This window comes from Salmo salar, chromosome ssa22 (genome assembly GCF_905237065.1).
Source record: "Salmo salar chromosome ssa22, Ssal_v3.1, whole genome shotgun sequence".
Lineage (NCBI taxonomy): Eukaryota > Metazoa > Chordata > Actinopteri > Salmoniformes > Salmonidae > Salmo > Salmo salar.
Genome location: NC_059463.1, coordinates 13,492,110 through 13,512,703, shown reverse-complemented (window position 1 = coordinate 13,512,703; position 20,594 = coordinate 13,492,110). Strand labels below are relative to the sequence as shown.

Genomic DNA, 20,594 nt, shown 5'->3' with positions numbered 1-20,594 from the left:
AAAAGAATGTGAGAAAATCTATTGAGAGGAAAGGTTTTTACTTTGGACCATAATTACAGTTTCCAATTTGCACTTCACAGTACGAGCAATGGATTCTCTGAGACTGTTATTTTTTAATCCCTTTCATCTTGGAGGACATAAAAGATTAACACTGTCCAGTCTCTTTGCCTGTTACTTGATCTTCTCCAATACGTATTTTTGTTTGTATTTTTTTATGATTACATGAGTAGTGTGTTTGGGCTTTTCGCCTCTTGTTAGAAATAAACGTCTCCTCTTTGGAGGGGTTTATAGAGGCAGCCGTTAACTTTGTGTGAGGCTGAGATGAAAAGAGTGGCACTTGTGTTCATCTCACCTGTGAATTATTGATACGTCCTCCACAGCAGCAGGAAAGGAAGCTCTTCTGAGACAGTGGGAAGATCAGACAGACATGTTGTCTAAAGGTTTCTTAAGTAGGCAGAGGAGGAGTAGAACTGGAAGACATTTACTTCATTTAGTTGACTTGTAGTTTACCTCAGCTTCTCTAACACCAGCTTCAAAGCCAACGTCTAAGTCTACTAATAAAGCCTTTCCCAGTTCTGTAATTACAGTAAGAAAGGCATAGTAGGATGCATTATGTTTGTTCACTCTCCCCATTTGTATTCTTTCTGTGGAGCTTTTCTCAAAGGATGCACTAGTCACAGGATTGTCATTTTGTCCCAGGGGATAAGGGAATTGTGGAAATATACAGAGTCAAGCACACAAATGCAGGTATTGAGTTATATGAGGCATGTGTGGGAGAGGTAGTCTTAAATCAGGTCAGAGCTTGATCTAGTTAAAAGAATGTGTTGTTGCCCTATTTGTTCACAGTCTGGGGGTTATATTTTAACAAACCTAATGCAATGGTAAATCTTAGCGCTGGCGATAGCGTTATAGTTTCAGGGGTGTGTCAGAAATATTTTTGCTATTTTTCACAACCAGAATTAAGGGCGTAGTAGCTGGCGGTGGTGTGAAAGGGCTGGGTTTTGATGAATTAACAAGTTGTGGGAGTGTCAAGGCTTGGCCTCTCACTGGCCAATCAGAACGTGCTCCATGGCTAAATATGTGGTTACTTCAAGTTGTGTATTTATGGTCTTTTATGTATTGCATTGTCATCAACTCCAATTTGAATGTTAGTCCATTATAGCCTATTTCGTTCGATAGCCTGCCCCATATTTGCTAAATGAACATGTTTGCAGTCCACATTGTTCTAATTGCATTGCTTCAATATGGAAATAAGCTGTTAAACGTAAGCTACAGCATTCGCACTGATATAGGGGCTAGACATACTGTAAATTGCAGTCTGGACATAGACATGTCAAACGTAGTCAATAAGCAAGATTAAATTCACTAGGCTATTGATAAGGCCTAAAAAGACAGTGTATAATTCTAATCAAATTCTAATAAAAACGAAACAACAACTTTCTTTAAATAGGCTATGGCTAAATATAGTTACAGGCACAATAATTGCTCCTCGTGGACATATAATACAGACAAGGCAATTTAGACCATGGAGAGTTTTACGCACATGCAAACTTTTCACAGGAGCTGGAAAAAGAACCAATATAAAGACAAAGGGGGAATGTCCACTCACCGTTATACTGCTCGCAAATGTAATGTTTTATAAACATCATGGAAACATCTTACAGATCATATTCGGACTTCTCTATAACTATCAGACGAAATTGAATTGCATTCGAGCCATGTAAATTCTCACCATCAACCCATGGACGGTGAATCTTTGTAATAAATTTTTTTTTCAATCAAATTAAATGAAAAACAATCAATCTGTTTTTTTTTAAACCAACAACACTATTTCTAAATAGGATACGGTCAGAAGCATGACATCATAAATCGCATCTCTCGTTCCATGAGCATAATGTTTAAAGTGCGCACACGTAGGCCGAAGGGCTCTTCAGCAGGAGGCATGAATGTTTGTCTTATCCATTGGATAAAGTGTATTAAATAATATACACTAACCCTCCCTACAATAGGCCTAGTTATAACAAACATGCCAATATATATTTTTTTTATTGGCTTCAACATAGAAATATTCGTCTACATACATTGCATGCGCATTTCGAAAATGCACTGCATGTTCGAGTCATGGACAATTGGGCATTGCCCAAACGTTATCATAGGATTAGTTTACCATCGCCGGTTAACAAGGTTAACAAACAAACAGGAAGGCTACAAGCAAATTCAGCACCAAGGACAGCGATCGGAATTCCCGTGATTTGACAGTTAGGTCCAACAATTTTTTTACAAAATGATTAAGGAAAAACTACAAGCTGTCTATTGTATTAACTTGATGTTCCTTTACAGACTTCCTACAGTCACTGACACCTTTCATTTAACTAGGTAAGTCAGTTAAGAACAAATTCTTATTTACAATGACAGCCTAGGAACAGCGGGTTAACTGCCTTGTTCAGGGGAAGAACAACAGATTCTTACCTTGTCAGCTCAGAGATTCGATCCACCAACCTTTCGGATACTGTCTCAATGCTCTAACCACTAGGCTACCTGCCGCCTCATTCAATGGGCATCGCACATAGGCCTAATGAGTCCTAACTTTTCACAGAAGCTTCATGGACAAAAATAATGGTTAAAAAACAGGAATGTCTGGGCACCACCGTAACATCAGCTGAAAATAGAGCCCTGGCTGGATTTACAAAAATGTTCCTTGTTTACCAGAACTATACCAATGTCAATGTGCGTTTCTATAATATTTATTTTTCTTGACACAACTATCCAAAGATCAGTGCATCTTCCAACACCAGCAAATAAGTTACATTTTTTTGCAACTTCATTGTTCAGTTCTTTCAACTGAACAATGAGGTGCATCTAATACCATGTGTAGTATGGTAGTACTGTGACTGCTGCAGTACTTGTTTAACTCTCGTCATGTCTGTTTCCTTCTCCTCCTATCCAATAGTCCGATAAAGACCAGGTGGTGATTCTCTCACTTGATTATAGTAAATTGACAGGAAATTGGTCATTTAAAGTGTTTTGTCAGGTAAGGTCGCCAGAGTAAATCACAAACACATTCAGTCATTAAGATAAGTATATGTAATTTCAAAACAGGTTTTTTCATGTTTCTTGCCCTAATCTTTTTACGTTAAATTGGTGCAACCTTCATTTGAGTGTAGTGTTTACAATCTCTGTTTTTATCAGCACAAATTAAAAGCATATTTCACCTCATCTAATCAGAACATCTTAGATAAGTGGCTTCACTAACTGAGAAGTTTTCAGAGTTGCAATAAATTACCTGCTATTACACAGAGCTGTAGATGACAGTTTGCTTTACACTGTCCCTTACATTACACAGCAGATCACAGGGGAAAGTGCAGTGCAAAGACGGAGCTCTATTTTTCTTGTCTGCTTTACAATAGGGCCGGGGGCTTTTTTTCATATTTACAGTTTGCACGGAGTTTCAGATAATTAGAATCCACCACGGTTTAATGAATTGGTCTTCCCATTTTCCCACACTGCCCTGCTTTTAAGGTCAACTATTTCAATTTGTTGCTTGTTATTTAGGAAAATGTCGAGTTTGGTTAAGGATCATTGACCTTTTGTAGTACCAGTGGCCATTGTGTAAAGGCCATGCAGAGATGAAGTGACTGTTGTCTTGGTCCCGGATGTCTTGTGGTCATATGAAGTCATGAATTAGCCATTTGAGCACTTTGTCACATTTTATCACTTATAAAAGAACACAGCGCAATTAGAAATGTTTCTAAACTTTCCCAGTCACAATAGTTCGATTTTAAGTGTCATATTCAATTTCTTTGAGTGGCACGTAGACATACAAGGACAAAAGTAGAGAGGAAGTTTATATGATCAAATACAGTATATAATCAAATATTACATTTAATTTCAATTAAGTTATGTAATTAAATTATGTTAATTCCAATCAATGCATGATATAGACATTTATGTTTTCCATTTTCTGAAGACATTGCAACTGCTAGACTGATTGCCTTTCTCTCTGGGGAACGCCCATGCTTAACGATGATGAACAATGCAAAAAGTTAACCTTTAAATTGACAATTGAAATTCACAGACTGCAATAAAAGTGGGAAAGAAATGTGTTCATGCAATGTTAGTGTCTGTAATACAATCTTTCTGCTTTTTCTGCCTGCAGAGTTTCCATCCTGGACAACGGAAACCTCCGGATACAGAATGCAACCAAACCAGATGCAGGTCTTTACACTTGTGTGGCACGAAACCAGTTTGGAGTGGCAAGCAGCTCCGGTACTCTCATGGTCAAAGGTAAGCCTATTTGTCATTGTCTTATACTGTATGGGATTAAGTCTTTAAATAGGGTTGTGATTTTTCATAGGATACAGCTAGTGAATTTATCTTGTGACAGTGTTCACAGGAGATTTGGTTCTGGGTTTTGAGATTACAACAGTCCCTAAGCCTTTCTCCTCTACACATAAGTGACGGCATCAATGGGTTCTTGCACTTAGCACTCATTAAGAAACAGAGTTGGAGGTTGCACTGTTGCCCTCACTGCACTGTTGCCCTCACTGCACTGTTGCCCTCACTATGTGCTGTAGTGAATGTTCAGCACTGTCTCTAGACCTCCAGACCAACCAGATTATTGGTACAGTATAAGCGTAGAAGAGATGAGAAGGGGAGTAGTGTTTGTTAGATAATCTATAGGAGTCAACCCGTGGGACTGAGGGTCGTGTTTCTGCTATGTTGCTGTGACTTATTATACTTCATTAAATATGAATGGGAGGCGGGTGTAAGGTGCTGTGTATTGGGTGGCTTTGTTTTGTGCATGCTGCTGTTTTTTCTGTCCTGCTGCTGTGAGGGGGGATGATATTCTCACCAGGTTTTTCATCGCTTGGAGTATTGGTGATTTTTTTGGCCCACCTTTTTTTGCGTTAACTTTAACCCTAACGTGACCTATGTTTTCAGAGGTCAGGTCTGGTCCAGTTGTGTTGTGATATGATTTTTTTCCCTATAATTACTTTCTTTGTTGGTGCTGTGCTTTGCCTGTCTACAATTTAAGAGCTATTGATCCCTCATCCCACATGTCTGTCCCCAGGGATAAAAAGTTGTCAGTTAGGTCTTTGATTCACGTCCCAAAGTGTCTGATATTGATCTTATTGCACATGAATATTACAATTGATTATTGGAATGAGATGAGTGTTAATGATTGTCTCATTATTATACTATAGATCAGTTTTTCTGTGTCATTGTATTTATTAGGGGTTCAAGCAGCGAAGCTGGGTGAAACCCTTTTGTATTTGTTGGTGTTATTATTATTCCATAAGGGAAATTTCACATGCAAATTCCTGTGAAATGATAAAACTTACAAGGTTGAGACTTAACAAAAAAAGATAAAGGGCCAAGGGCCACAGCCTCTCAAGTAATGGCATGTCAATTGGCCACATGGGGGCACTACAACAAGCAATTGAAGATGAAAACTTTGAAAAGTCATGCCCCTTTCCCCTTCAGACCTAGAATCCTGAAATTTGGTACAGAGGTCAATCTCCTTTCAAGGAACACATTTGTCTGGAGGACCCATAAGGTCTACCATGATGGATATTCCGCCATTTAGAATTGTTCTAAAAATACTTAAAACACTACTCCTCTGGCACCGAATGACCAATCTACACAAAACTGTATATGTTGCATCTATGGACCAAAGTCTCGCAGCTCATTATTTTCCAGGCTAGTAGCTCAAACAACATGCCCAATACTGACCAATAAACTCTCACATGGGCGTGGTCTGGCACATAAATACATAAATATCTGGCATGGATATTAGTATTCTAACGCACTCGATACACATGTTCAAAACACTGTCAAGACTCAACAAATGCAACCACAAAATGGGCACATATTTATATCTCTTGATCTGTTTGAGTCAGAGTGATGAAATGTGGCACACATGCTCAGGGATGTGAGTCTAGCTAACCTGTAGGGTATGGTTCAGTTTGGCCACATGGTGGCGCTGTTGGATGGCTGCTTGCGGCTATATTTTAAGATGGAATTGGAAAGTAGAGTTGGCACCTTTTAAACTGGCAAAAACTGGGCAATTTGCCAGGACCCCTTCTCTTTTCAAATGCATAATGTTTCTTCTTATTTTCTTCTTATTTGAGATTGAACATTGGGGGTTACTTAAACATTTGACCGTGACGCAATGGCAGAAATCAGACGGTCTGAGTGAAAATCGAACGTGACAACCCTTGAGTCAGTATTCAGTGAAAACGAACCTTATAACACTTTCCCACCCCTTGACCTCAGCCCGGGATATTGCTGATGGTGAATTGCACTATTGAAGACACTAAGGGATGCGATTTGATCATGTCTCAATTGATAAAGCAATACAGAGAAGCTTTTAAAGCAGTGCGATGAGAAATGCTATATGTTTTTTCTCCCTTTAAAGTTTAATGCTGGATTTCACAAAGCATTGAAGACAAAGCCGCTGCTGTGGAGTACTCTGTCATGTTTGTTCAAGGGTTCAATCCATTTAATTTTCTTCTCTCTACAACTTAGAGATATCCAAAGCCCTTTGAAATGCAGAGTAAACAGTAAGGTCCTCTGTTGAAATACCTTTTGGAATTCCCTTGCGTTTTAGCGTTGCAAAGTGGTTGCCATAGAAACACTGGTGGATCGCCTATTGGGGCCTCTAACGAATCTCAAATCTGCAATTTTTTAATGATTGATTGTAACTGCATGAGGTGTCCTGATAGTACCTGCAGATTGTGCATGTTACAGCCTGTTCAGTAACATCGGGGTACATAAGGTAATGAATGCTCAGATCCAGCATAAAGTCATTTCTTCCACACCAGCTGTGTCTTCTGTAAATCACTGTCAGGCCATGTTTCCTTATCCCGATTAATAATAAAACATAGATTTCATATATAATAAATGTTAGAAAGTCAGCAGTCAAGGATGTGGAGCGAGAGCTTCGAGTGCACCTTGCCACAGACAGCTTTCTGCTGATGCCTTACAACAAACCCTCATCCACTGCATGTCCTGCTCATTTCATTTCCAGAGTCATCTGCTAGCACAGAAAACTGCAATGACCCCGCTTTTAATTGAGTGAAGAAATTGAGACATATATCAGTATTTTCACCTAGATATATGGCTATGTACAGTTAATTGCTGTTAAATTTACAGCATTACACCCCCCCCCCCCCCCCCACTGTTCTGAAAGCTTGTAAACGTCACTCTGGGTTCAGGTTGATGGCCCATCTATGATTTCCCAATCTGGCTCTAAATAAATATGCTTGTGTGTCTATATGCTGTGTAAATATGCCCGGCTGTTATTCTCTCATTATTCACGTGAAAGGCAATATATGAGCTTTATTTGACATTCTCCCTTAACGGTTTACTTTCCATCATTATGTGATGGCTGCATTCTTGGGCTGATGTACAAATGTTCTCAAATATGATCTTGTGCCTCTCTGTCACAATCAATACTGTAGGGAAAATGGGACAAGGAAATTTACATGCACTATTTCTTTGAGAATTGGAAACCTGTTTAGTTGGAGGAATTTCCGCAATGAGAGCAGCCCTTATGGGAGATGACAGTAGTTTATTCAAATTGACTGTGGCTATATGAATACTGAAAAATACCTGTCACAACGCATTTATTTACTGTGGATGTGAATAAACCACCTAGACAACAGCAGAGGAGCAGTCACAACAGATGAACCCTGTTAAAGTCCCCATTAGTTCAACACTGAGGGGATATTAACCAGTGTAATCAGTCTTGATTAGGAAATGGACTCTCGGAATGTTGATTGCGGTGGAAACTGAATATTGCAATTAGTAATTACAGCTGGTCAATGGCCTCAAAAATCTTTAACTCAATGTTGAGTTCACTCCTTTGTTGATGTCTGAGATGGCAATTCATTTTCTTTTTCAATAATGTGATTTTCTGTTGCGAGTTGTCATCGTGTGTGTCACTTTTCCAAGTACATTTGAGGGTCCTTTGTTGTGACATACATGCTTTAAAAAGGATTTCTTGGATCAGCAGGTTATCACAAAAGTCTAAAACTAAATTCAGAGAGGTGGCAGTGGTCATTGCCTTTGTCAATTCCTGTGGTGTTATTTTTTTCATAGGTGCAGGACGAAAGATACATTGTCTGAACGATTTATTCTGTGCTCTTTCAGGCAGATGCGAATTACAGGTCGGCCAGCGGGGGGCTACCACCCCCCTGAATGAAAGATGAGTCCCACTAAATGCAACAAAAGTCAATCTTTGGGGGGTCTCTAAATAATGCTAATTTAACCATTCTCCAATTTGTTTAAAATGCAATTGTGTACTGCTACTGTACAGTTGTAAATATGAAAAGAAAAGCTTATTCCAAATTAAACTAACACCCCTTCTAACACGTTTTTTATGTTGTCCCATGTCACTAGTTACCAGAGCCACAAAGTCAAAATTGGCTATGTCATAAAAATGTATGAAAACAAAAATTTGCTTTTTAGTCTTAATTTAAGGTTAGGGTTAGGCATAAGGTTAGCAGTGTGGTTAATGTTAGGGTTAAGGTTTAGGTATAAAATCTGATTTTAAGAAGTTACATTGTAGATATAGCCTGGTTTTAGCCATAATTATGATTAATAATTGTGGCTGTGGTTACGAGTGATGACCTCCCGGGACACTCAATTAATTCAGGCTACAAGAGTGTAGGCCTAAGGACAATTGCCAAATGTGACTTTTTGGTGTTTTGTAACAGATGTCTCTTTCCATTCATCAAATGGCGTGTGCACAGTGCATTGTTTGGATGCTGGAATTATTTTGGAGTGGACAAATATACGCAGCCTTTTTTAAGTGATTTGTTTGACAATCAGATGAAAACATCATGACTGGTTGTGTTCATGCCACATTAAAAGTGAATACATTTTTACCGTTAAATTACACTATTACACATAAAAAAAATCACATAGGGGACCCTGTGAAAAAAAATATAGAACCCCACGAATGTCACGCTATAATTCACACTCTGCTTTCAGGAGTTGTGGGCAGAGTAATGCACAATCTGCAATGAGTCAGTAGACTCATACACAGCGATGATTGCTGATTTGTTGAAGCCAAAGGAAAATGAATGGCAAATGTTACAAAAAGCATACAGTGCCTTCAGAAAGTATTCATACCCCTTGACTTATTCCACATTTTGTTGCAGCCTGAATTCATCCAGAATTCAGCCTGAATTCAAAATGGATTAAATAGATTTTTTTTCTCACCCATCGACACACAATATCCCATAATGACAAAGTGAAAACATGTTTTTAGAAATGTTTGCTAATTTATTGAAAATGAAATACAGAAAAATCTAATTTACATAAGTATTCACACCCCTGAGTCAATACTTTGTAGAAGTACCTTTGGCATCGATTACAGCTGTGAGTATTCCTGGGTAAGTCTCTGAAAGCTTTCCACACCTGGATTGTGCAACATTTCCCCATTATTCTTTTCAAAATTCTTCAAGCTCTGTCATATTGGTTGTTGATCATTGCTAGACAACCATTTTCAGGTCTTGCCATAGATTTTCAAGTAGATTTAAGTCAAAACTGTAACTCGGCCACTCAGGAACATTCACTGTCCTCTTGGTAAGGAACTCCAGTGCATATTTGGCCTTGTGTTTTATGTTATTGTCCAGCTGAAAGGTGAATTAATCTCCCATTGTCTGGTGGTAAGCAGACTGAACCAGGTTTTTCTCTGGGATTTTGCATGTGCTTAGTTCCATTCTATTAATTTTTTATCCTGAAATACTCCCTAGTTCTTAACGATTAAAAGCATACCCATAACATGATGCAGCCACTACTATGCTTGAAAATATGGAGAGTGGTACTCAGTAATGTGTTAAATTGGATTTGCCCCAAACATAACGCTTTGTATTCAGGACAAAAACGTTTTGCAGTATTACTTTAGTGCCTTGTTGCAAACAGGATGCATGTTTTGGAATATTTTTGTTCTGTACTGTCAATTAGGTTGTTTTTGGTCCATCCTCAGTTTCTCCTATCACAGTCATTATCTAACTGTTTTGAAGTCACCATTGGCCTCACGGTGAAATCCCTGAGAGGTTTCCTTTCTCTCCGGCAATTGAGTTAGGAAGGACGCCTGTATCTTTGTAGTGACTGGGTGTATTGATACATCATCCAAAGTGTAATTAATAACTTCACAATGCTCAAAGGGATATTCAATATATTTTTTTTGCCGTCTACCAATAGGTGCCCTTCTTTGCGAGGCATTGGAAAACCTCCCTGGTCTTTGTAGTTGAATCTGTGTTTGAAATTCACTGCTCAACTGAGGGACCTTACAGATCATTTTATGTGTGGGCTACAGAGATGAGGTAGTCATTCAAAAATCATGTTAAACACTATTATTGCACATGGAGTGAGTCCATGCAACCTATTATGTGACTTCTTAAGCACATTTTTACTCCTGAACGGGTTGAATCATAGCCACGGGAATTAGGGGTGCTGAGGGTGCTACAGAATATCCCCTCCCCCAAAAAATGTACATAATTTTTTCACAGAAATAGTGCACTGGGCTTTTCTAGTCCTGTATTAGCAGAATGATATAGCCGTCTGTGGCGGGGCCAGCTATGTTAAATTATCGCCCATTTTAGCCAAGGAGAAAGCACTGAGCCATTATAGGTAGAAGACAGGGTCCTTCCTAGTTAGTCATGACTGGCAGAGATAATGGAGTGGTTGGACATGTCAAATGATGAGTCCTGATTGGTCTGTCATGTCACAGGCTTCTGTCTATACAGAGAGTCTTTGCTACTGCCAATTTTCGGACAGATACAGTGCCTTCGGAAAGTATTCAGACCCTTGACTTTTTCCACATTTTGTTAGGTTAAAGCCTTATTCTAAATGTTTTTTTTTTTTTAATCCCCCATCAATCTACACATAATGACAAAGCAAAAACAGGTTTTTAGAAATTGTTGCACTTTTTTTAAACCCTGAAATATCACATTTACATAAGTATTCAGACCCTTTACTCAATACATTGTTTAAGCACCTTTGGCAGCGATTACAGCCTCGAGTCTTCTTGGGTATGACGCTACAAGCTTGGCACACCTGTATTTGGGGAGTTTCTCCCATTCTTCTCTGCAAATCCTCTCAAGCTATGTTAGGTTGGATGGGGAGAGCTATTTTCAAATCTCCACAAAGATGTTCGATCGGGTTAAATTCTGGGGTCTGGCTGGGCCACTCAAGGACATTCAGAGACTTGTCCCGAAGCCACTCCTGCGTTGTCTTGGCTGTGTGCTTAGGGTTGTTGCCCTGTTGGAAGGTGAACTTTTGCCCCAGTCTGAGGTCCCGAGTGCTCTGGAGCAGGTTTTCATCAAGTATCTCTCTGTAATTTGCTCTGTTTATCTTTGCCTCAAACCTGATTAGTCTCCCAGTCCCTGCCGCAGAAAAACATCCCCACAGCATGATGCTGCTTCCACCATGCTTCACCATAGGAATGGTGTCAGGTTTCCTCCAGATGTGACGCTTGGCATTAAGGCCAAAGAGTTCAATCTTGGTTTTACCAGACCAGAGAATCTTGTTTCTCATGATCTGAGAGTCTTTAGGGGCTTTTTGGCAAACTCCAAGCGGGCTGTCATGTACCTTTTACTGAGAAGTGGCTTCCGTCTGCCACTCTACCATAAAGGCCTGATTGGTGGAGTGCTGCAGAACTGGTTGTCTTTCTGGAAGGTTCTCCCATCTCCACAGAGGAACTCTAGAGCTCTGTCAGAGTGACGATCGAGTTATTGGCCGAGGCTGACCAAGGCCTTTCTCCCCCGATTGCTTAGTTTGGCTGGGCGGCCAGCTCTAGGAAGAGTCTTGGTGGTGCCACACTTCTTCCATTTAAGAATGATGGAGGCCACTGTGTTCTTGGGAACCTTCAATGCTGCAGACATTTTTTGGTACCCTTCCCCAGATCTGTGCCTCGACACAATCCTGTCTCAGAGCTCTACGGACAATTCCTTCGACCTTATGGCTTGGTTTGTGCTCTGACATGCACTTTCAACTGTGGGATCTAATATAGACTGACGTGTGCCTCTCCACATCATGTCCAAACAATTGAATTTACCACAGGTGGGCTTCAATCAAGTTGTAGAAACATCATAAGGATGATCAATGGAAACAGGATGCACCTGAGCTCAAGTTCAAGTCACATAGCAAAGGGTCTGAATACTTATGTAAGTAAGGTATTTCTGTTTTTTCGCTTGGTCATTATTGTTTTTTGTGTGTAGATTGATGAGGAATTATTTTTTTTTAAATCAATTTTATAATAAGGCTGTAACGTAATAGAATGTGGAAAAAGTCAAGGGGTCTGAATACTTTCCGATGGCACTGTATAGCTATAGACAACTGCAAAAGTGTTGCTAGAGCTCTCAAAAACATTGCTGCCCTGAATTTAGCTGGCGCTACTGACAAAGCATGCTCGGAAAAAGTTTAAGTAGACAGACTACTTTCTGGAGTACAATGCCACGCCGACTCACATGCATTTATATGTTTGGGTGAGGTTGGGATAAGGCTTAAGAGGGTGTGAACAATGTTGAATAGGCGTAAAGAAAGAATAGTTCTCAATATTCCACTTTATTTGGAACGGCAACCAGACAAAATTAAACGGACCTATTTATATAATGAATAGGAATTCTCGGGGCAGAAATGATCAAATATTAAAGCATTGGACCTCTCACTAAAGGCTTCAGTTAAATCCGAACTGGTTCTCTAGCAGATTAGTAAGAATGGCTCACCCCGTGTTGAAGAATGGCCTTTTTCCCTTCATTCAGAATACAACCTCTCATTTTCGGTTATTTGAAAATGAAATAATCTCCAAAATATCACCATTTTTAAAACAAGCAATAGAAAGCTGATTGCAATTATAGTTTAATCCAACAGAAAAGACTGAACAAATATTAGAAAAAAATATTATGTTTAAACTCAAATATACTAATTGATAAAATAACAATATTTTCATTTTTTATTTTTTATAAAACAGTATAATCTTTGTAAATTATATAATAAATAGGATTAGTGGAGTTGTCACACAAAAATATATTGAAATGTCTGCTCTATGCAAAATTACAACCAACTGATTGCAGCATTAATGCAAAAAATGGAGGAGGCAAAAGGGGAGAATGTAAGGAACTTATCTGTCGGTCCTGAATTAAAGACCAAAATTGTCTGAAGATAATTGTGATAAATAAAAAAGTATACCAGTTTCATTTAAGGATGAAAAAATGTACAGCTGCACCATACAGGTTGCAAAATAGTTGGGAGATTTTCAACATTCCGATTTCATGGCACATGGTTAATGAACTGATACACAAAACTTTGTTTTTCAATTTAAATTATATACAAAATTCCTGCAATAAATAGAATGTTATATGTATGGGGGATACAACTGTAGCTCAGTTGGTAGAGCATGGTGTTTGCAACGCCAGGGTTGTGGGTTCGATTCCCACGGGGGGCCAGCACAGGAAAAAAAATGTATGAAATGTATGCATTCACTATTGTAAGTCGCTCTGGATAAGAGCGTCTGCTAAATGACTAAAATGTAAAATGTAAACAACCATCCCATGTCTGCAGATTTTGCTACAAAGTTACAGAATCATTAGATCACTTGCTTTGGTACTGCCCATATACAGGGTTGGGTAGGTTACTTAATACATGTAATCTGTTACAGTTACTTTGTAACCAAAATTGTAATCAGTAATGTAACTTTTGGATTATCCAAACTGAGTAATGTAATCTGATTAGATTTTGTTACTTTTAAATTACTTTCCCCGTAAGGCATTAGAAGAAGACAAAAATGTATGTTACCAATTGAACAACATCTATTGCAGGATAAATCAATGTTAAAGTTTACATAGCTGGCCATGTATGGATGTTCCATTTTACTTTATGGGCTGGTTATGTAGGCTTCTTCTAACCCATCGCTTTCTACTACATATAATAATATGATTACATTATATCTTTACATTAAAAACCAAAGTCTATCAGAATTACAGTCATTGCAATAAATGTTATACCCCTTGATCTTCAAGAATAGGACTTAAAAATATGGAAGTATAGATTAGCCAAATTGTTTTACCTGAGCATAACCCCAAAACTAAGGATTTATTAGCTGTTGTTTATGATTTTGTTGTCATAGAGGACTGATTGCGCTCATTGATTTGAAAAATAAATGCTGGCTCATGGAATGGCATGCTTTGAGCACTACTGAAAAGTGCTATTTACATGTGAAAAATGAATGCCATGTGCTGCATTTGCAATAGGCCTATTGTTTACCTTTTTGTTGGTGATACTTTGATATCTTGATAATATGCAAATAGGCAAATATGCAAATAGGCAAATCCACAGATGTAACAATAACAAAATGGCCGCCGAGCCTCTGTTTTAGTAAAAAGCTGAAGGATGGACGTGGAGAAATGTACAGTAACCTCTCTTAGATTAATAGATAGAGCAATGGATGCAAGGACTGACCGTCCATGGTATCAAAATTATTGTTTTAACCATGATATGAGGCAAAAAAGTGTTTGTTTACATTTACAATGTTTACAAGTACTGAAGAAAAGCAAGCTTATATTTTGAGTTTTCATGGAGTGTGACAGTTACATTAAGCTCATGAGGCATTTCATAAGTTATATTCTTCAAGAATCAATGGATATACAGTACCAGTCAAAAGTTTGGACACACCTACTCATTCCAGGGTTATTCTAGATTGTAGAATAGTAGTGAAGACATCAAAACGATGAAATAACACATATGGAATCATGTAGTAACCAAAAAAGTGTTAACCTGTTATGGCTAGGGGGCAGTATTTTCACGGCCGGATAAAAAAACGTACCCGATTAAATCTGATTATTACTCCTGCCCAGAAACTAGAATATGCATATAATTATTAGCTTTGGATAGAAAACACTCCAAAGTTTCTAAAACTGTTTGAATGGTGTCTGTGAGTATAACAGAACTCATTTGGCAGGCCAAAACCTGAGAAGATTCTGTACAGGAAGTACCCTGTCTGACCATTTCTTGGCCTTCTTGATTATCTCTATCCAAAACAGGGGATCTCTGCTGTTACGTGACACTTCCTACGGCTCCCATAGGCTCTCAGAAGGCGGCAAAAAGCTGAATCGTGGCTTTGCAGGCCCTGGTTGAAAAACATTAGCGCGTTTGGATAGTGGCCGGTCACAGTACTATGAGACTCAGGCTCGTGCACGAGGGGATCCCATGCTTTTATTTTCTCTCTCTTTGTACGTAAACACGCTTTCCCGGTCGGAATATTATCGCTTTTTTACGAGAAAAATGGCATAAAAATTGATTTTCAACAGCGGTTGACATGCTTCGAAGTACGGTAATGGAATATTTAGAATTTTTTTGTCACGAAATGCGTCGTGCGCGTGACCCTTATTTACACTTCGGATAGTGTCTTGAACGCACGAACAAAACGCCGCTATTTGGATATAACTATGGATTATTTTGAACCAAACCAACATTTGTTATTGAAGTAGCAGTCCTGGGAGTGCATTCTGACGAAGAACACCAAAGGTAATCAAACTTTTCTAATAGTAAATCGGAGTTTGGTCAGGGCTAAACTTGGTGGGTGTCAAAATAGCTAGCCGTGATGGCTGGGCTATCTACTCAGAATATTGCAAAATGTGCTTTCACCGAAAGCTATTTTAAAATCGGACACCGCGATTGCATAAAGGAGTTCTGTATCTATAATTCTTAAAATAATTGTTATGTTTTTTGTGAACGTTTATTGTGTGTAATTTAGTAAATTCACCGGAAGTGTTCGGTGGAATGCTAGTTCTGAACGTCACATGCTAATGTAAAAAGCTGGTTTTTGATATAAATATGAACTTGATTGAACAAAACATGCATGTATTGTATAACATAATGTCCTAGGCGTGTCATCTGATGAAGATCATCAAAGGTTAGTGCTGCATTTAGCTGTGGTTTTGTTTTTTGTGACATTATATGCTAGCTTGAAAAATGGGTGTCTGATTATTTCTGGCTGGGTACTCTGCTGACATAATCTAATGTTTTGCTTTCGCTGTAAAGCCTTTTTGAAATCGGACAGTGTGGTTAGATAAAGGAGAGTCTTGTCTTTAAAATGCTGTAAAATAGTCATATGTTTGAAAAATGGAAGTTTTGGGATTTTTGAGGAATTTGTATTTCGCGCCACGCCTATCATTGGATATTGGAGCAGGTGTTCCGCTAGCGGAACGTCTAGATGTATTAAACAAAAATATATTTTCTATTTGAGATTCTTCAAAGTAGTCACCCTTTGCTTTGATGACAGCTTTGCACACTCTTTAGATTCTCTCTGAGGTCCAACTCATCCCAAACCATCTCCATTGGGTTGTGGAGGCCAGGTTATCTGATGCATCACTCCATCACTCTCCTTCTTGGTCAAATAGCCTTTACACAGCCTGGAGGTGTGTTTTGGGGCATTCTCCTGTTGAAAAACAAATGATACTCCCACTAAGCGCAAACCAGATGGGAAGGCGTATCGCTGCAGAATGCTGTGGTAGCCATGCTGGTTAAGTGTGCCTTGAATTCTAAATAAATCACAGACAGTGTCACCAGCAATGCACCCCCACCCCATCACACCTCCTCCTCCATGCTTCATGGTGGGAACCACACATACAGAGATCATCCGTTCACCTACTCTGCGTCTCACAAAGACTTGGCGGTTGAAACCAAAAGTCTAAAATGTGGACTCATCAGACCAAAGGACATATTTCCACCGGTCTAATGTCCATTGCTCGTATTTCTTGGCCCAGGCAAGTCTCTTCTTATTATTGGTGTCCTTTAGTTTCTTTGCAGCAATTCGACCATGAAGGCCTGATTCACGCAGTCGCCTCTGAACAGTTGATGTTGAGATGTGTCTGTTACCTGAACTCTGTGAAGCATTTATTTGGAGGCTGGTAACTCTAATGAACGTATCTTCTGCAGCAGAAGTAACTCTGGGTCTTCCTTTCCTGTGGAGGTCCTCATGAGAGCCTGTTTCATCATAGCGCTTGATGGTTTTTGCGACTGCACTTGAAGAAACTTTAAAAGTTCTTGACATTTTCAGTATTGACTGACCTTCATGTCTTAAAGTAATAATGGCCGTTTCTCTTTGCTTATTTGAGCTGTTCCTGCCATAATATGGACAGTCTTTTACCAAATAGGGCTATCTTCTGTATACCACCCCTACTGTACCTTGTCACAACACAACTGATTGGCTCAAACACATTAAGAAGGAAATAAATTCCACAAATGTGACCCATCACCTGGATTCGATCTTATGACGCAACATTTTTATTGGTGTTTTTTACATTGGATAAAAGTAGAGTCTCAGAGCTACAAAATGGTATATCATACACTGCATTTTTGAGGAACAATGGGAAAGTAATTCTGCTTTGAAAGTTGACACATTTGTAAACTCACTTTTGAGAAAATGGCCTTTGAATGTTTTGGTATCTAGTGAAGAGCTCTTCTTTGTCTACACCCATTCAGCATCGTTCACACACCCTTAAGCTTTAGCCCCACCCATCTCGTTTCGCTCTCGGAGCGTTTAGAGCACACACCTGATGCTCTGGCCAATGATTTGTTTACCTCTGGATAACAGGAAAACAGCCTAACCAAACAATTTCATTACGCTTTTTTGCCGATGTTTACTGACACTGGCCATATTCAACGGGTGTTGCACACTTTAGCTAAGACATGTAGCTAGCTAGGTGAACAAGGAACCTAGCTAGATAAACAACGTGTAAGATCACACACATCACGTAACGTTAGCAAACGAGCCAGCCAGCTAACATTAGCTAGTTAAACAACAATGAACGTAGTGCCAAATCATGTTGTTACTGCCCTGCATGAATCTGCTGGGAGCTAACCAACTATGTTCAATGTTAGCTAGCTAACATTAGGCTCTAACTAGCAAAGCAAATTGCTCTGGGATACGAATAATAACGTCACCTAGGGAGACAACCAGCTAACTTTAGCTAGCTAACAGTACACTTTAGCTTAAGACATGTAGCTAGCTAGGTAAACAATGAACCTAGCTTGGTAAAAAACGTGTAAGATCACACACATCACATAACATTAGCTAACGAGTCTGCCAGCTAACGTTAGCTAGTTGAACAACAATGAACATAGTGCCAAATCATGTCATTACTACACTGCATGAATCTTCTGGGAGCTAACCAACCAGGTTCAATGTTAGCTAGCTAACATTAGGCTCTAACTAGTAAGGTAAATGGTTCTGGGATACGAATAATAATGTCATACATGTAACAATTTATTTTATATATTGTAAGGGGTGCGTAACCGGTGGCAGGGAAGTCAGACGCAGGAGAGCATAACTTGGTAATAGCCATAGCAGTTTAATCGCAAAACCAATGGCATAAAAATAACAAGATATAGGTACTAGAACCCGTCGCTCACCAATGAACGCGTGCACAAGCACTTACAATAAACAATCCCACACAAAGACATGGGTGGAACAGAGGGTTAAAATACACAACAAGTGATTGAGGGAATTGAAACCAGGTGTGAGGAAAAACAAGACAAAACACATGGAAAATCAAATGTGGATCGATGATGGCTAGAAGACCGGCGACGCCGACCACCGAGCACCGCCCGAACAAGGAGAGGACCCGACTTCGGCGGAAGATGTGACATATATGGTGGATTGGAAATGATGCAGACAATTACGTTGATAGAAGTCACAATCTATCTGCAATATTCAAGCTGATCTACCCCCTAAAAAGCGAGTGTGAATCTCAGCAAAATCATTCAAGAGCATTTTTCTCATACAGTACTTGCCTCCTTAAGCTGTCTACATGCTTCACATGCGTAGATCGACACACACACACGTGCACTTGGGTGGAGTCGGATTTTTGGAGCGACGCACACCTTTTGGCTGATCCAGACTCCCAAATAACAACATTCCCAAGGGGGCGACAGAGGTTTTCTTGTTGTCTTCTAATTTCTGTTGAAAGCAAAAGAAGAATAAAGTTCTCTGGTTGTCTTCAAGAGTCTTCCCCTTGCTAGCTTGTTGGCTAAGCATAGCCTGCAAGCTAGCTAGCCTTTTAGCTTCGCACATCTCATTGTGAAATAATCGGGTTGATAATAAGAAAATATGCCCTGGCAAGTATTCTTATACTTGCCATTGTAACCACCAATATTATCCCAGTTTGATATGCTGCTTGAATGTATTCACTCCCAACTAGCAGCTGTTTTTACCATTTCAAAATAGCCTAGAATCACGTTGTTATCACTACTATATTTCTGGGGGATTCTAATAAGGCTACAATGTTGTTTGGTTTACTGTGTGAACAGTTACTGATATTATATTTGGTTATCAATGCAAAATAGGCTACTTGATGCATGGCCTATAAAGTACATATAGATCAGAACAAGGAACCGAGCCAGTTGGTGGTAAAATACAGTTTAATAGCCTACTGCCCCATGGCTACGCAAGGAATTATATTTTGCGTTCCAAATGTCATGGGGCGCAGTAATCCATTGAATGTTTGTGCGTACTATAAGGAGCCGCCCCTTTTGTGACAAAAAATGACGATTTCCCACGCCTGCTCCTGCTCCCCCTCCCTGGCGCTCGAGGGCGCCAGGCTGCCAATCATTACGCACACCTGTCACCATCGTTACACGCACCAGCGCTTCTTTGGACTCACCTGGACTCCATTACTTTGTTGATTGCCCGTACTATATCTGTCTGTTCCTCGGTTTGATCCCCGTGTCAGCATTATTGTCGTTTCGTTTCCCCTGTTCAGACGCTGTCCTTGTTTGTTTCATACCGGTTATTTATTAAATGTTCACTCCCTGTACTTGCTTCTCGTCTCCCAGCGTCTGTCCTCACATGTTGCTCCGAATTTTCCATCTCCGTAGGGTATAAATTGGCCTTTAGTGGCATAACATGTTTATTAACTTTCAAAGCAGCATAACTTTACCGTGTTTCCTCCAGCTACAGTGTATGGAATACAATTTTGATGCTCTGAGACTACTTTTAAAAAGTGTGAAAAAAGAAAGGAGAGAAATACAGCCACATATCTTATCCGCAGATACAGTAGCTACAGATGTACTGTTATAGACAGGATGAATAGAGTGTTGAGAGCAGCCCACTAGAATATGTCTCTTTATTTGCACAACGTTTGCTCACCAACCACCAACGCTCCATTGAGGTTTGTCCTTGAGAGAATCCTTTTTGTCTCTTGAGGAAAATGTTAAGTATCCATGTTGAATGGCTTTAGAATCATTTGTTTGCTCTGCATTGGTAAAGGGCTTTCTTTGTGTTTCCTTGATCTAAAAGGCTGGGAAATGAAGATTGGGTTTGAACTATTAATTTCTTGCAGATACCCTATAAGAAGTTAGTTACAGGGTGCATTGCTATTAGCGTTAGCGCAATGACATGCTAGCTGTTCCCATAGACTTCCAGTCATTGAGTCAACGATTATTAATTTAAAAACCCATCTGGGCAAAAATATATATATTTTAAAAAGTACAGCTTTTTTTGCAGCAGTGGCAACAATCTGTGAAAACTCTGTCAAAACCATGTGACTCTGGAATACTCCAAATACATTAGTCAACTGCAC

At 39.4% G+C, this 20,594-nt stretch overlaps 1 protein-coding gene across 4 annotated transcripts in view; it reads left to right on the top strand.

The window, feature by feature from the left end:
- cntn4 (contactin 4) overlaps nucleotides 1-20,594 on the top strand; it is a 170,357-nt gene that overhangs the window by 131,068 nt on the left and 18,695 nt on the right. For all 4 annotated transcript variants that reach the window (XM_014166358.2, XM_014166356.2, XM_014166357.2 and 1 more), the window contains one exon: nucleotides 4,157-4,284. In XM_014166358.2, coding sequence (XP_014021833.1) covers nucleotides 4,157-4,284 — 128 coding nt within the window. The remainder of the gene's footprint in view (nucleotides 1-4,156; nucleotides 4,285-20,594) is intronic.